The sequence below is a fragment of the Anomaloglossus baeobatrachus genome, chromosome 4 (assembly GCF_048569485.1).
Source record: "Anomaloglossus baeobatrachus isolate aAnoBae1 chromosome 4, aAnoBae1.hap1, whole genome shotgun sequence".
In the NCBI taxonomy this organism is placed as follows: domain Eukaryota; kingdom Metazoa; phylum Chordata; class Amphibia; order Anura; family Aromobatidae; genus Anomaloglossus; species Anomaloglossus baeobatrachus.
This window is the reverse complement of record NC_134356.1, coordinates 464,454,373-464,470,150: the sequence shown is the minus strand read 5'-3', so window position 1 is coordinate 464,470,150 and position 15,778 is coordinate 464,454,373. Positions and strand designations below refer to the sequence as shown.

The window sequence follows — 15,778 nt, the reverse complement described above, 5'->3', positions numbered from 1 at the left end:
GCAGATGTGATCTGCCGAGATCGCACATAGGTCGTTTTTATAGCGCCGGTCACATGTGCGATCTCGGCAGATCGCATCTGCGATCTAGCGTGTCACATCGCTAACGAGATCGCTAGCGATGTCGCAGGGTGTAAAGCACCCTTTAGTGGGAAAACTTCAAAATCAAGCACAAAGCTCACCAGTCACACACTGATGATAGGATAGGTCATGAATGATTTAATTCTTGTATGTCTGACTAACCTTTTTTTTTTTCCCTGCTCTTAGGTGGTTCCAGAAATTAAAGTGGTTTCACATCTCCCTGCAATTAGTATGGAAGAGGTGGCCCCAGTGGGAGTGAGTGAGGCGGCTCTTCTGGCTCCTGAGGAAATTAAAGTAAGGCCCTTTCTTTTTGAGATGATTTGTATCCTTGGTGCACTACAAAATGTTATCAGTTGTGTGATATACTGAGCTCAGGTCTGTGCAGAAAACGTTTCATGCGCTCGGTTGGCCGCCCGGTTTCCTGTGTGCTCGGTTGGCCGCGCGGTTTCCTGCGCTCAGTTGGCCAGTTGTCTAGTTGTGTGGGCAGAGAGAAACTGGCAGTGATACCCCCCCCCCCCTTTCCACCCCAGCTATTATTACCATCTTTTCAGTTAGCCATTAAAAGGTATCAACTACTGAGGACTCTCAGTTCTTTTAAACAAACTTTTTTCACCCCCAACTAGTCACCTTGTTCCCGGCTTCGACTCCGATGTTTTTCTGTGAAATTCTGCAGCAGTTCAGAGTACAAGATGCATGTTTGCAATGAGGGATCCGGCCTCTTATTTATGTTGTTCAGGAAGCCTGAATCATGTAACATCTTCCTATTTCATTTCATAGGAAAAGAACAAAGCTGGAGACATTAAGACAAATGCTGAAAAGACAGCCACAGATAAGAAGCGCGAGAGGAGGAAGAAGAAGGCCATCAAGAGGCATAAAATAAAAGAAAGGGAAAAGAGGCAGAAATTGTCTGAAAAGATGAGAGCTGAAAAAGGAAAGAAACAGACCAGGCAAGAAGTCAAAGCCAGCCTGAAGAAGCTCACCAAGGAAGGCAAAGCCACATTACTCAAGGTAAAATGTCTGCTTCGTGGGTATTGCCATATGATCGGTCACTCATGCTAGGTAGAACACTGATGCCTGCTAATATTGTTTGGGTTTTTTTTTTTCTGCACAAAACAACCATCTATTTTCTTGTTAAAAAATTACGATGTGTAAATCAGCCTTTCACAGTGGTTTGCACCATTTTTTGTTGTTGGTGGGGTGGACTAATAAAACCGCTGTGAAAATATTGCTTTTTGTTGTTTATATTTACTTGAAGGGAACATTTTGTCCAAGTTGTGCCCCGGTAGCTGGGTTTTCAGTGTGGTGACCAGACCGCATTAGAACACTACTAATCTGCAGATTAATCTCATATCTGCAGGACAGGATAATAGCTTTTGGGGACATTGCAGGTTCTCTTTATATAACTTACAAGTAAAATATGGTAAAAACTAAACTGTACGTTTTGTTGGTTCAGTCTTCTATCTAATTTACATGTTCTGTAGATGGTGGTAATATTTTTGGTGTAATTCATTGGAACGTTTTGTTTTTTTTTTCACAGGATGAAGGAAAGGATAAAGTCCTAAAATCTTCTCAAGCCTTCTTCTCCCAGCTTCAGGATCAAGTCAAATTACAGATTAAAGGTGCTAAGACTGCCCAGAAGAAACCAAAGAAAAGGAATGAACTTTCTGCCCAAAAACTAAAGCTATAGCCAGTTTTTTTTTCTCTCATTAGACTCGGATATTTAAGTTTGATAAAAAAAACTACACCTCGTCTGCTAAAGAAACACCCATTTCCACTTTTTTGTAAAAATAAAATGTGTCCAGTTGTATAAATTTTTATAACCAGTTGTGATCTGTGTGCTTGATTTAACCGCCTTCCTAACATTAGACATAGTTCCCGTCCAAGGACATTCCGAGTACGTCCTGGCAATCGTGGGGGCACAGGAGCTTTGTCCTCACAATTGTAGTCAGGGACTCTTGTTTACCCAACATCCGAGCCCTGGTTCTCACAGCCAGGGATGGTCCCCGCACTGTCCCTGGCTGTTCAACCTCCTAAATTCCGCTATCTATATTGATTGCAGTACTTCGGGGTCTGGGAGAGGGATCACGTTCCCTTTCCCTATGATTGGTGCCCCCAAGATGTGATCGTGAGGGCCAAATTGTTACCATGGTGACCCGAAATTGTCATGACGACCTTCGGGTCACCCAGCTATGGAATGTCAGAAGTATGATCCCAGATGCTTCGGTCAGTGCTGCACTGACAGCTATACTGTATTGCAATAATTGTGCATTGCAATACAGTATAGCTGCAATCAGTGCAGTAAAAGGTAATGTCCCATATAGGGAGTAAGTAAAAACAAACAAAATTGTAAAAATATATTTCTGTAAAAAAAAATCAGAAAATAAAGAACAAAAATATAAAACTATATTTCTATAAAAGCATATTTGGTATAGCTGCGTCCATAACAACCCTATCTATAAAAGGGTCACACTAGTTAACCCCTTCAGTGAATACAGTAAAAAAAAAATGGATAAAAAAAGTAGCAAAAACTGTCTTTCTTTGTCGCTCCTAATTGGGAAACCCAGACAATTGGGTGTATAGCTACTGCCTCCGGAGGCCACACAAAGTACTACACTTAAAAGTGTAAGGCCCCTCCCCTTCTGGCTATACACCCCCCCGTGGGATCACGGGCTCCTCAGTTTTATGCTTTGTGCGAAGGAGGCCAGACATCCACGCATAGCTCCACTGTTTAGTCAGCAGCAGCTGCTGACTATGTCGGATGGAAGAAAAGAGGGCCCTTACTAGGGCCCCCAGCATGCTCCCTTCTCACCCCACTTTCTGTCGGCGGTGTTTGTTAAGGTTGAGGTACCCATTGCGGGTACGGAGGCTGGAGCCCACATGCTGATTCCTTCCCCATCCCCATTAGGGCTCTGGGTGAAGTGGGACTTTACCGGTCTCCGGGCACTGAGGCCGTGCTCCATCCACAGCCCCTGGAGGATCTGCTGGATACGGAGCGGAGTTTTCTCAGGGACAGGACCCTGCTCCATCAAGGTACTCCGTGTCCCCGTGCTTATCGCACGCACACTGCAGCATTGCTGGGTGTGTTAGTGCGCCGGGGTCAACAGCGCTGCTGCGCTGGTGCCGTTACTCACTACAGCTCTGCTGAGTGAGGTGACTTTGTACGATCGGCCGATCCGGCCGCTGGGGTCAGTGTTTACTGGTCGCGGCTGGGATTTGTGGTGCGCCGGGGACTTCCGCGCTGGCCGTGCATATATGACGGCCGCGCTAGATTACTACAGTCCCCGGCTTTTGCGGCCTAGTTCGTATCGTTCCCGCCCCCGGACCTGCCAGTCAGGAGGAGGGCGGGACGCTGTACAGTCCAGCAGCGTTAAGAGCTGGAGTCTGTTTTACATACTCCAGCCCTCACACTAGGCACAGGGGGACGCAGTTTCCCGCTCTTTTGTTTGGGACGCCCACGGTCCGCCCCTCTTCACAGGACGCCGGCAGCCATTCCTGCCTGCACGCTGAACTGCGGAGGGGAGGCTGGGAGACCCAGACAAGGGATTCTACGATCTCACACCCGCTTTTCAGCGGGCGGTAAGCAGCCCTCAAGGGCTCTCCCCCACTTGTGCCATAGTGTACTTTGTATTTTGTGCTGGCAATACTTTGCACTGTACAGTCGCTGGTGGTTTTCTGCTATATACCCTCCTTAGATTTCTCAAGGAGATAACAGCATGTCGTCCGCAAAAAGCAAAAGTGCCAAGGCACGGACTTTATATGCTGCTTGTACCGCATGTGGGGCTACTCTACCGGCAGGTTCCACTGACCCCCATTGTGTGCAGTGCTCGGCCCCTGTGGCAATTGCTCAGCCGGGGCCGCTGCTAGAGGTGACCCAGGGAGAACCACGTGTAAATGCTGTCCAGGTGACAGGGACGGAGTTTGCAGCTTTTGCTGACAGATTGTCTATGACTATGTCTAAAATTCTTGAAACATTGCAGTCTAGACCAGTAACTCAGACCATGGGCACTGTTGATCCATTGCCCCCTGGTCCCCCTCAGCTGGACCACTTCCTAGCTCCGGGGGTGTCATATGCACCCCAGGGTGACGGCTCTGACTCGGACGACAGTCCCAGACAACCTAAGCGGGCTCGCTATGAGCGACCCTCAACTTCATCACACTGGTCAGGGTCCCAGCGGGACGACTCTCTGTGTGATGAGGCGGATGTAACTGATCAGGAGTCTGAGGCTGGGGCCGCTCTCAATCTAGATACCCCGGATGGTGACGCCATAGTGAATGATCTTATAGCGTCCATCAATAGGATGTTAGACATTTCTCCACCAGCTCCTCTTGCGGAGGAGGCAGCTTCACAGCAGGAGAAATTCCATTTCAGGTGTCCCAAGCGTAAATTAAGCACGTTTCTGGACCACTCTGACTTTAGAGACGCAATCCAGAAACACCACGCTTATCCAGATAAGCGTTTTTCCAAACGGCTTAAAGATACACGCTATCCTTTTCCCCCTGACGTGGTCAAGGGCTGGACACAGTGTCCCAAGGTGGACCCTCCAATCTCCAGGCTTGCAGCCAGATCTCTAGTTGCAGTGGAAGATGGGGCGGCACTTAAAGATGCCACTGACAGACAGATGGAGCTCTGGTTAAAATCCATCTATGAAGCTATTGGAGCGTCGTTGGCGCCAGCATTCGCAGCCGTATGGGCACTCCAAGCTATTTCAGCTGGGCTTACACAGGTCGACACGGTCACACGTACATCTGCTCCGCAGGTGGCACCCTTGACCTCTCAAATGTCTGCATTCGCGTCTTACGCGATTAATGCTGTCCTAGACTCTACGAGCCGTACGGCGGTGGCGTCAGCCAACTCTGTGGTTTTACGCAGAGCCCTGTGGTTGAGAGAATGGAAGGCAGATTCTTCTTCCAAGAAGTGCTTAACCAGTTTGCCTTTTTCTCGTGACCGATTGTTTGGTGAGCGTTTGGATGAAATCATTAAACACTCCAAGGGTAAGGATTCATCCTTACCTCAGCCCAGACAAAACAAACCTCAACAGAGGAGGGGACAGTCTGGTTTTCGGTCCTTTCGAGGCTCAGGCAGGTCCCAATTCTACTCGTCCAAAAGGACTCAAAAGGATCAGAGGGGCTCAGATTCGTGGCGGACTCAATCACGCCCAAAAAAGCCAGCCGGAAGAACCGTTACCAAGACGGCTTCCTCATGACTCTCAGCCTCCTCTCTCCGCATCCTCGGTCGGTGGCAGGCTCTCCCGCTTTGACGACATTTGGTTGTCACAGGTCAAAGACCGTTGGGTGAGAGACATTCTGTCTCACGGGTACAGGATAGAGTTCTGCTCTCGTCCTCCAACTCGCTTCTTCAGAACTTCCCCACCGCCCGACCGAGCCGATGCTCTGCTGCAAGCGGTGTCCGCTCTAAAGGCGGAAGGAGTGGTGACTTCTGTTCCTCTTCAGGAACAAGGTCACGGTTTTTACTCCAATTTGTTTGTGGTGCCAAAGAAAGACGGGTCGTTCCGTCCTGTCCTGGATCTAAAGCTGCTCAACAAACACGTAAAAACCAGGAGGTTCAGGATGGAATCTCTCCGCTCCGTTATCGCCTCAATGTCTCAAGGAGATTTCCTAGCATCAATAGACATCAAGGATGCTTATGTCCACGTGCCAATTGCGCCAGAGCATCAGCGTTTTCTACGCTTCGTTATAGGAAGCGAACACCTGCAGTTCGTAGCTCTACCTTTCGGGCTGGCGACAGCCCCTCGGGTCTTCACCAAGGTCATGGCAGCAGTAGTAGCAGTCCTGCACTCGCAAGGTCACTCCGTGATCCCGTATTTGGACGATCTACTTATCAAGGCGCCCTCTCAAGAGGCATGCCAACACAGCCTGAACGTGGCACTGAAGACTCTCCAGAGTTTCGGGTGGATTATCAACTTTTCAAAGTCAAATCTAACCCCGACCCAATCACTAACATATCTTGGCATGGCATTGCAGATATTAATATCCTATTTCTTTCTAGAAAAAAAAAGAGGAGGAGGAAGATCCAAAGCACGCTGAAATTCAGAAACTAATGGACAGCCTGTTCCTGAAACTTGATGCTCTATCCAACTTCCATTTTACACCCAAACCGGTAATCTTTTCCATGTTACTGTACTGTTTTGTTTTGCTTCTTTGTTGGTCTGTTTTGTTGTTATGAGTGTTATCTTCGTTTCTTTCTGACCTGCGGGTTTTTTTTGTTTTTTTAAGTGGCAAAAAGAAAAAAATTCAGAAAGTCGTTTAAAAAAAAAAAAATTATATATTTTTTTTTTTTTTGTCGCCGCAACATGGCATTAAAATGCAATAACAGGCAATCAAAACAGCACATCTATGCAAAACTGGTATGATTAAAAATGTCAGCTCAAGACGCAAAAAATAAGCCATCGCTGAGCCCCAGATCCTGGATAATGGGAACAGTACGCATCTTGGAAATTGGCAACAAAAGCGCAAGTCTTTTTTTGGACAAATTTCTGTTCTTTTTTTTTTCCACCGCTTAGATAAAAGTAAATATATACATGTTTGGTGTCTACGAACTCGTAGCCACCTGAGGCATAATACTGACATGTCAATTTTACCATATAGTGAACACTAAATAGCCCCCCCCCCCCAAAAAAAACAATGTGGAATTTCACATTTTACAACTTGCCCGCAAAAAAATAAGCCCTTATATGGCAATACTGACTGAAAAATAAAACAATTATGGCTCTCGGAAGAAGGAGGGGAAAAAACGAAAACGGAAAATTGACTGGGGGTGAAGGGTTAAAGGGGTTGTCCTCTTTTCTGAAAATTTTCTTTCGTGGCTGCAGTTTGTTTATGAAAAAAAAAAAGAAAACCCATGCTTACTTCCCATTCCCAGATCCATCGTCCAGTCTCTGGTCTGTGTCCGGTATTGTCTGCGGCACTGATGTAATGTGAACAGCTCCGAGCAGGGCGTTCGGTCTATACTGACAGCTGCTGCAGCCAATACCGGGCACGAGGGACACTACCAGAGACTCTGCACTGGACCTAGGATGGGGAGAAAAGGTTTGTTGTGTTGTTCTTTTTTTGTTTTTTTTAACTGCAGTCAGGGACAAACATTCTCTGAAAGGATCCTCCCTTAGAAGGTGGCTCTTCTACCCAACTGCACAATGAATCGCATATATGTTTGACTTTGGTCAAAACAGGTAGGAAAAATCAGTAACCTGAGGATGTCGATTTTATAAATCTGAAGCAGATGGACATATTGAAAAACATTTTTCTCATAGAATACGTCTGGTTATTGCTTATAAAATAGATTTCTTTATCGTTCCTTCCATGGGAGACCCAAACCATGGGTGTATAGCTAGCGCCTCCGGAGGACACACAAAGTACTACACTCAAACGTGTAGCTCCTCCCTCCGGGCTATATACACTCCCTGGATGACAATCTACCCAGTTCAATGCTTTGTGTTTCAGGAGGATACACACACTTGCATTCTCTGATATTTTTTCATTTTTATTTTTTGATTTTCAAGATTTAGAAGAAAAGCGGGTCCAGTCTGGACTCCCGGCATGTCCCTTCACACCCCACTCAGTCGGCGGTGCTGTTAAGGTTGACTTTACAAGGCTGGAGCCTTCACATGCCACGCTCCTTCACATCCTCTGAGAGGCTCTGGTTTGAAGTGGGAGCCATCACGGTCCTCTCTGCTTGCAGGAGACCGGTCTCCATCCGCAGCCCTGTCTGGTTCCTGCTGGAAGGAGCGTTCCCCCCCCCCCCTCAAGGACATGGCCCTGCGTCTCAAAAGCTAAGTATTGAGACGTTTTTTCAGGGGTCCCGGGTACTTTTATTAGGGGGACAGTATGTGTTTTATCGTTACTGTAAATTCCGGCCGGTTCTGGGGGTTTCCCCTGAGAACCGCGCTGAAGGTGCCTGCTCGTCGGCCGCATTTTAAAATCTAGGCCCCGGCTTTAGTTTGGGCCTAGTTTCGGTTTCGGCTTCTCTGCATGTCATGCATACAGACGCCGCCCACCGCTCGGCCAGCAGAGGGGAGGGCACTCCTCTCTGGGGAGATGTTCCCTCCCCTGTCTCTCTCTCTGCATCTCTCCCTGGCCCTCCGTTTTCCCGCTCTTGGCCTAATACCCGCCCCCCTCCTCCTTCCAGCGCCATTTTCTCAGCGTTCTTACACTGGACGGCGCTGGATGCTGCTGCTGTTTAGGAGGGCTGACGCTTCACTTGGGCTTTGAGCTGTGGAATCCGGAGGGCACACAGAGAGCGGTCTGGTAAGCCACAACCTCTGGTTGTGGGCTTTTTATTACACTCTCAGGACATTCTACAGGAGTGTTTGCTTGCTGCAGAACTTCCACCTCAGCAGCATGTCTGTCACCCGGAGCAAGGCTGCAAACATGTACGCTACATGCACTGCATGTAAGCTCATTCTGCCAGAGCCAAGCACATACCCACATTGTGATGCCTGTGCTAATATGGTTGTGTCTCAGCCTGGAGTCTCCTCAGGGGTTCCTCCGGCTGCTTCGGCCCCGGTGGCTGAACCCCCGGCTTGGGTAGCATCCCACTCTTTTGCTGACTCCATGGGGCAGCTGTCCCGGACACTGCTGACCATGCATCAGCCCCCTTCTCAGGGTGCTTCTCCTGCTCCTAGCTCTGCAGAGCTCTCAGAGCATGTCCTAGGACCCCGTCCCCCTAAACGGAGACGCAGGGACCCTTCTCCTTCCTCTTCCCACGGCTCTGATTCACGTGCCGAGGTACAGGGCGAGGAGGATTCGTTTACTGTGGGCTCAGACGCTACCTCTATGTACCCCATTGACTTGTCTGAGGGTGATGCGGATGTTAGTGACTTGATTGCGTCCATTAACTCCGTACTGAACCTCAATCCACCAGAGTCAGAGGAACAAGCCTCTCTGGTAGAGATGCACCAATTTACCTCACCTAAGAAAGCTAGGAGTCTGTTTTTTAACCACTCCAGCTTTCAGACCACTGTTAACAAACCCAGGGCCTGTCCTGACAAACGTTTTCCTAAGCGTAGTTCAGATGACCGTTTTTCTTTTCCACCAGAGGTGGTTAAGGAATGGGCCCAGTCCCCAAAGGTAGACCCTCCGGTGTCCAGAATCTCAGCCCGCACAGTCGTAGCTGTGGCTGATGGCACTTCTCTTAAGGATCCCACTGACCGCCAGGTTGACCTTCTGGCCAAGTCTGTATATGAGGCGGCAGGAGCCTCGTCTCCCCGTCTTTTGCGGCAGTGTGGGCTCTCAAGGCAGTCTCTGCCTCTCTGGAGGAGATACATTCCCTTACCAGGGACTCTATTCCTGAGAGGGATGCCTTAACTTCTCAAGCTTCGGCTTTTGCATCCTACGCCATGTCTGCCATCCTGGAGGCTTCTCACCGCACGGCGGTGGCCTCCGCTAACTCCCTCGCGATCCGCAGGATCTTGTGGCTTCGAGAGTGGAAAGCAGACGCTTTCTCTAAGAAGTTCCTTGCGAGTCTCCCTTTTGCTGGGTCCCGGCTGTTTGGGGAACAGCTGGATGACATAATTAAGGAAGCTACTGGCAGGAAGAGTACTTCCTTGCCTCAAACTAAAGCTAGGAAACCTGTCCAGGGCAGGATCCAATCGAGGTTTCGGTCCTTTTGTTCCTCTAACTGGTCATCCTCTAAGCCCTCGACCGCACCAAGGATCGTAAATCAAACTGGCGCGCAAAGCCGCGTCCTCAAAAGACCGGAGGAGCCGCTGCCACTAAGGCAGCCTCCTCTTGACTATCTGGCTGCGCCAGCAACGTCCTTGGTCGGTGGCAGGCTCTCCCACTTTGGAGACGTGTGGTTCCAACACGTCGCCGATCAGTGGGTGCGGGATATCATCTCCCACGGCTACAGGATAGAATTTTCTTCCAGCCCGCCAAACAGATTTTTTCTGTCCACACCCCCCTGCTCCAAAGCCGCCGCCTTCTCTCAGGCCGTGGCATCCCTGCAGGCCAACGGGGTAATTGTTCCGGTTCCCGCCCGGGAACGGTTCAGCGGTTTCTACTCAAACCTCTTTCTAGTCCCCAAGAAGGACGGTTTCTTCCGGCCCATCCTGGATCTCAAGCTTCTCAACAAGCATGTTCAGGTGCGGCACTTTCGCATGGAATCTCTGAGATCGGTCATTGCCTCAATGACCCAAGGAGATTTTCTGGCATCCATCGACATCAGAGATGCCTATCTGCATGTGCCTATTGCGGTCTCACACCAGCGTTAGCTACGCTTTGCAATCTGGGAGGAACATTTCCAATTCGTGGCTCTTCCCTTTGGCTTAGCCACGGCCCCTCGAGTGTTCACCAAGGTCATGGCAGCAGTGGTTGCGGTCCTGCACCTCCAGGGGTTGGCAGTGATTCCTTACCTGGACGACCTTCTAGTCAAGGCCTCATCCAGTGTAGACTGCCAGCGGAGTGTCTCTCTCACTGTCGCCACGCTAGTTCAGTTCGGGTGGCTTGTCAACCTGCCCAAGTCCACTCTGACCCCGACCCAGGTACTTATGTACCTAGGGATGCAATTCGAGACTCTGCCGGCACTTGTCAAGTTGCCCCTAGTCAAACAGCAGTCCCTTCGTCTGGCGGTGCGCTCTCTTCTGCGGCACCGCCGTCATTCCATCAGACACCTCATGCAGGTGCTGGGTCAGATGGTGGCGTCAATGGAAGCGGTTCCCTTTGCCCAGTTCCATCTGCGTCCCTTGCAGCTGGACATTCTCCGCTGTTAGGACAAGCGGATCTCTTCCTTGGACAGGCTGGTGGCTCTGTCATCACAGGCCAGGAGCTCCCTTCAGTGGTGGCTTCAGCCCCTCTCTCTGTCACAGGGACGCTCCTTCCTGACTCCGTCCTGGGTGATCCTCACCACGGATGCCAGCCTCTCCGGTTGGGGAGCAGTATTTCTCCATCACCGAGCACAGGGCACTTGGACTCCGTCCGAATCAGCCCTCTCGATCAATGTGCTGGAGATCAGAGCTGTGTTTCTAGCTCTCCTAGACTTTCACCACCTCTTGGTGGGCAAGCACATTCGGGTTCATTCGGACAACGCGACAGCGGTTGCCTACATCAATCACCAGGGCGGAACTCACAGCCGTCTGGCGATGTTGGAGGTTCAACGAATCCTCCAGTGGACGGAGGACTCAAAGTCCACCATATCTGCAGTCCACATCCCAAGCGTGGAAAACTGGGAGGCCGATTATCTCAGCCGTCAAACCGTGGACAGCGGCGAGTGGGCCCTGCATCCGTCAGTGTTCAGATCGATCTGCCGCAAGTGGGGCACTCCGGAAGTGGATCTAATGGCATCCCGGCACAACAACAAGGTTCCGGTTTACGTGGCTCGCTCCCACGATCCTCAAGCCTTCGCAGCAGACGCACTGGTTCAAGATTGGTCTCAGTTCCGTCTGGCCTATGTGTTTCCCCCTCTAGCGCTCTTGCCCAGGGTTCTGCGCAAGATCAGAACGGAGGGCCGTCGAGTCATACTCATTGCTCCGGACTGGCCCAGGCGAGCTTGGTACCCAGACCTGCTCCGCCTGTCCGTAGAGGTGCCGTGGCATCTCCCGGACCGCCCAGACCTTCTCTCTCAAGGTCCGTTTTTCCGCCAGAATTCTGCGGCTCTCAGATTGACGGCGTGGCTCTTGAGTCCTGGATCCTGACGGCTTCAGGCATTCCCTCTGAGGTCATCTCCACCATGACTCAGGCTCGGAAGTCTTCCTCGGCCAAGATTTACCACAGGACTTGGAGGATTTTCCTGTCCTGGTGTCGCTCTTCCGACCATGCTCCTTGGCCGTTCTCCTTGCCGACCATCCTGCCTTTTCTACAGTCAGGTCTACACCTAGGTCTGTCCCTCAATTCCCTCAAGGGACAGGTGTCGGCTTTGTCGGTATTGTTCCAGCGGCGTATCGCCCGACTGGCTCAGGTGCGCACCTTCATGCAGGGCGCATCTCACATCATTCCTCCTTACCGGCGGCCCTTGGATCCCTGGGACCTTAATCTGGTCCTCACGGCCTTACAGAAACCCCCTTTTGAGCCTCTCAGGGAGGTTCCTTTGTCTAGACTTTCACAGAAAGTTGTTTTTCTAGTAGCCATAACTTCTCTCAGGAGAGTTTCTGATTTGGCTGCGCTCTCTTCGGAATCCCCCTTTTTGGTGTTTCACCAAGACAAGGTGGTTCTTCGTCCGACTCCGGACTTTCTCCCTAAGGTGGTGTCTTCTTTCCACCTTAACCAGGACATTTCATTGCCCTCTCTTTGTCCGGCCTCTGTGCATCGCTTTGAGAAGGCGTTGCACACCTTGGATTTGGTGCGAGCGCTCCGAATCTATGTATCACGCACCGCCGAAAGGTGCACCTCACTTTTTGTGCTAACCACAGGTCAGCGCAAGGGTCTCTCTGCTTCTAAACCGACCCTAGCTCGTTGGATTAGGTCGGCTATCGCCGATGCCTACCAGTGTTCTCAGGTGCCTCCCCCGCCGGGGATTAAGGCGCACTCGACCAGAGCTGTCGGTGCCTCCTGGGCTTTCAGGCACCAGGCTACGGCTCAGCAGGTTTGTCAGGCTGCCACTTGGTCCAGTCTGCACACTTTTTCGAAGCACTACCAAGTGCATGCTCATGCTTCGGCAAATGCGAGCTTGGGCACACGCATCCTTCAGGCGGCTGTCGCCCATTTGTGAAGTTAGGTTTTGCCTACTTCTCAGTTTGGTTTATTTCCCACCCATGGACTGCTTTGGAACGTCCCATGGTTTGGGTCTCCCATGGAAGGAACGATAAAGAAAAAGAGAATTTTGTTTACTTACCGTAAATTCTTTTTCTTGTAGTTCCGACATGGGAGACCCAGCACCCTCCCTGTTGCCTATTGGCAGTTTTTTGTTCCGTGTGTTTCACCGGCTGTTGTTAGTAGACAGAGTTCTGGTCTTGCCGAGTTTTACTCTATCTCTACTTATGGGTGGATGTCCTCCTTCAGCTTTTGCACTGAACTGGGTAGATTGTCATCCAGGGAGTGTATATAGCCCGGAGGGAGGAGCTACACGTTTGAGTGTAGTACTTTGTGTGTCCTCCGGAGGCGCTAGCTATACACCCATGGTTTGGGTCTCCCATGTCGGAACTACAAGAAAAAGAATTTACGGTAAGTAAACAAAATTCTCTTTATTGCCTATAAATGGACTATAGGATGAGGTGACTGTAGTGCTGTTGGTCATTCCCATGTATGTAAGGTATAGTTAAGATAGCCGTTAACATAATCGGGCCAGTCATATGCGCAGGCGTCTACGTGCGCTTGTCTACATATCTGGGGGTGGCCTGCAATTACCTGCGTTATTTTCATCCAACCAGAATAGTGCATACTACGGTCATAGTTTTGCACATGGTCAAAAAAAATTAACTAAAGGGTGCTTTACATGCTGCGACATCGCTAGCAATCTCGTTAGCGATGTAACACTCCAGATCGCAGATGTGATCTGCCGAGATCGCACATAGGTCGTTTTTATAGCGCCGGTCACATGTGCGATCTCGGCAGATCGCATCTGCGATCTAGCGTGTCACATCGCTAACGAGATCGCTAGCGATGTCGCAGGGTGTAAAGCACCCTTTAGTGGGAAAACTTCAAAATCAAGCACAAAGCTCACCAGTCACACACTGATGATAGGATAGGTCATGAATGATTTAATTCTTGTATGTCTGACTAACCTTTTTTTTTTTCCCTGCTCTTAGGTGGTTCCAGAAATTAAAGTGGTTTCACATCTCCCTGCAATTAGTATGGAAGAGGTGGCCCCAGTGGGAGTGAGTGAGGCGGCTCTTCTGGCTCCTGAGGAAATTAAAGTAAGGCCCTTTCTTTTTGAGATGATTTGTATCCTTGGTGCACTACAAAATGTTATCAGTTGTGTGATATACTGAGCTCAGGTCTGTGCAGAAAACGTTTCATGCGCTCGGTTGGCCGCCCGGTTTCCTGTGTGCTCGGTTGGCCGCGCGGTTTCCTGCGCTCAGTTGGCCAGTTGTCTAGTTGTGTGGGCAGAGAGAAACTGGCAGTGATACCCCCCCCCCCCTTTCCACCCCAGCTATTATTACCATCTTTTCAGTTAGCCATTAAAAGGTATCAACTACTGAGGACTCTCAGTTCTTTTAAACAAACTTTTTTCACCCCCAACTAGTCACCTTGTTCCCGGCTTCGACTCCGATGTTTTTCTGTGAAATTCTGCAGCAGTTCAGAGTACAAGATGCATGTTTGCAATGAGGGATCCGGCCTCTTATTTATGTTGTTCAGGAAGCCTGAATCATGTAACATCTTCCTATTTCATTTCATAGGAAAAGAACAAAGCTGGAGACATTAAGACAAATGCTGAAAAGACAGCCACAGATAAGAAGCGCGAGAGGAGGAAGAAGAAGGCCATCAAGAGGCATAAAATAAAAGAAAGGGAAAAGAGGCAGAAATTGTCTGAAAAGATGAGAGCTGAAAAAGGAAAGAAACAGACCAGGCAAGAAGTCAAAGCCAGCCTGAAGAAGCTCACCAAGGAAGGCAAAGCCACATTACTCAAGGTAAAATGTCTGCTTCGTGGGTATTGCCATATGATCGGTCACTCATGCTAGGTAGAACACTGATGCCTGCTAATATTGTTTGGGTTTTTTTTTTTCTGCACAAAACAACCATCTATTTTCTTGTTAAAAAATTACGATGTGTAAATCAGCCTTTCACAGTGGTTTGCACCATTTTTTGTTGTTGGTGGGGTGGACTAATAAAACCGCTGTGAAAATATTGCTTTTTGTTGTTTATATTTACTTGAAGGGAACATTTTGTCCAAGTTGTGCCCCGGTAGCTGGGTTTTCAGTGTGGTGACCAGACCGCATTAGAACACTACTAATCTGCAGATTAATCTCATATCTGCAGGACAGGATAATAGCTTTTGGGGACATTGCAGGTTCTCTTTATATAACTTACAAGTAAAATATGGTAAAAACTAAACTGTACGTTTTGTTGGTTCAGTCTTCTATCTAATTTACATGTTCTGTAGATGGTGGTAATATTTTTGGTGTAATTCATTGGAACGTTTTTTTTTTTTTTTCACAGGATGAAGGAAAGGATAAAGTCCTAAAATCTTCTCAAGCCTTCTTCTCCCAGCTTCAGGATCAAGTCAAATTACAGATTAAAGGTGCTAAGACTGCCCAGAAGAAACCAAAGAAAAGGAATGAACTTTCTGCCCAAAAACTAAAGCTATAGCCAGTTTTTTTTTCTCTCATTAGACTCGGATATTTAAGTTTGATAAAAAAAACTACACCTCGTCTGCTAAAGAAACACCCATTTCCACTTTTTTGTAAAAATAAAATGTGTCCAGTTGTATAAATTTTTATAACCAGTTGTGATCTGTGTGCTTGATTTAACCGCCTTCCTAACATTAGACATAGTTCCCGTCCAAGGACATTCCGAGTACGTCCTGGCAATCGTGGGGGCACAGGAGCTTTGTCCTCACAATTGTAGTCAGGGACTCTTGTTTACCCAACATCCGAGCCCTGGTTCTCACAGCCAGGGATGGTCCCCGCACTGTCCCTGGCTGTTCAACCTCCTAAATTCCGCTATCTATATTGATTGCAGTACTTCGGGGTCTGGGAGAGGGATCACGTTCCCTTTCCCTATGATTGGTGCCCCCAAGATGTGATCGTGAGGGCCAAATTGTTACCATGGTGACCCGAAATTGTCATGACGACCTTCGGGTCACCCAGCTATG

At 49.1% G+C, this 15,778-nt stretch overlaps 2 protein-coding genes across 2 annotated transcripts in view; both read left to right on the top strand.

The window, feature by feature from the left end:
- Window positions 1-1,919, top strand: part of LOC142303866 (U3 small nucleolar ribonucleoprotein MPP10-like) — a 45,456-nt gene extending 43,537 nt beyond the window's left edge. Inside the window, exons 9-11 of the mRNA XM_075345678.1 lie at window positions 265-372; window positions 856-1,086; window positions 1,616-1,919. Coding sequence (XP_075201793.1) covers window positions 265-372; window positions 856-1,086; window positions 1,616-1,765 — 489 coding nt within the window. The 3' untranslated portion in view covers window positions 1,766-1,919. The remainder of the gene's footprint in view (window positions 1-264; window positions 373-855; window positions 1,087-1,615) is intronic.
- Window positions 1,920-6,067: 4,148 nt separating this feature from the next.
- LOC142301694 (U3 small nucleolar ribonucleoprotein MPP10-like) lies at window positions 6,068-15,427 on the top strand. The gene is made up of 4 exons (XM_075342715.1): window positions 6,068-6,196; window positions 13,773-13,880; window positions 14,364-14,594; window positions 15,124-15,427. Exons 1-4 carry the CDS (start codon window positions 6,137-6,139, stop codon window positions 15,271-15,273), a joined length of 549 nt encoding a protein of 182 aa, XP_075198830.1. The 5' UTR covers window positions 6,068-6,136; the 3' UTR covers window positions 15,274-15,427.
- The last annotated feature ends 351 nt before the right edge of the window (window positions 15,428-15,778 follow it).

Coding starts and splice junctions, on each gene's coding strand:
- LOC142301694 (XM_075342715.1), top strand. CDS start 6,137: ATGGACAGCCTGTTCCTGAAACTTGATGCTCTATCCAACTTCCATTTT. Junction 6,197..13,772: donor TCCATTTTACACCCAAACCG/GTAATCTTTTCC, acceptor CCCTGCTCTTAG/GTGGTTCCAGAAATTAAAGT. Junction 13,881..14,363: donor TGGCTCCTGAGGAAATTAAA/GTAAGGCCCTTT, acceptor TTCATTTCATAG/GAAAAGAACAAAGCTGGAGA.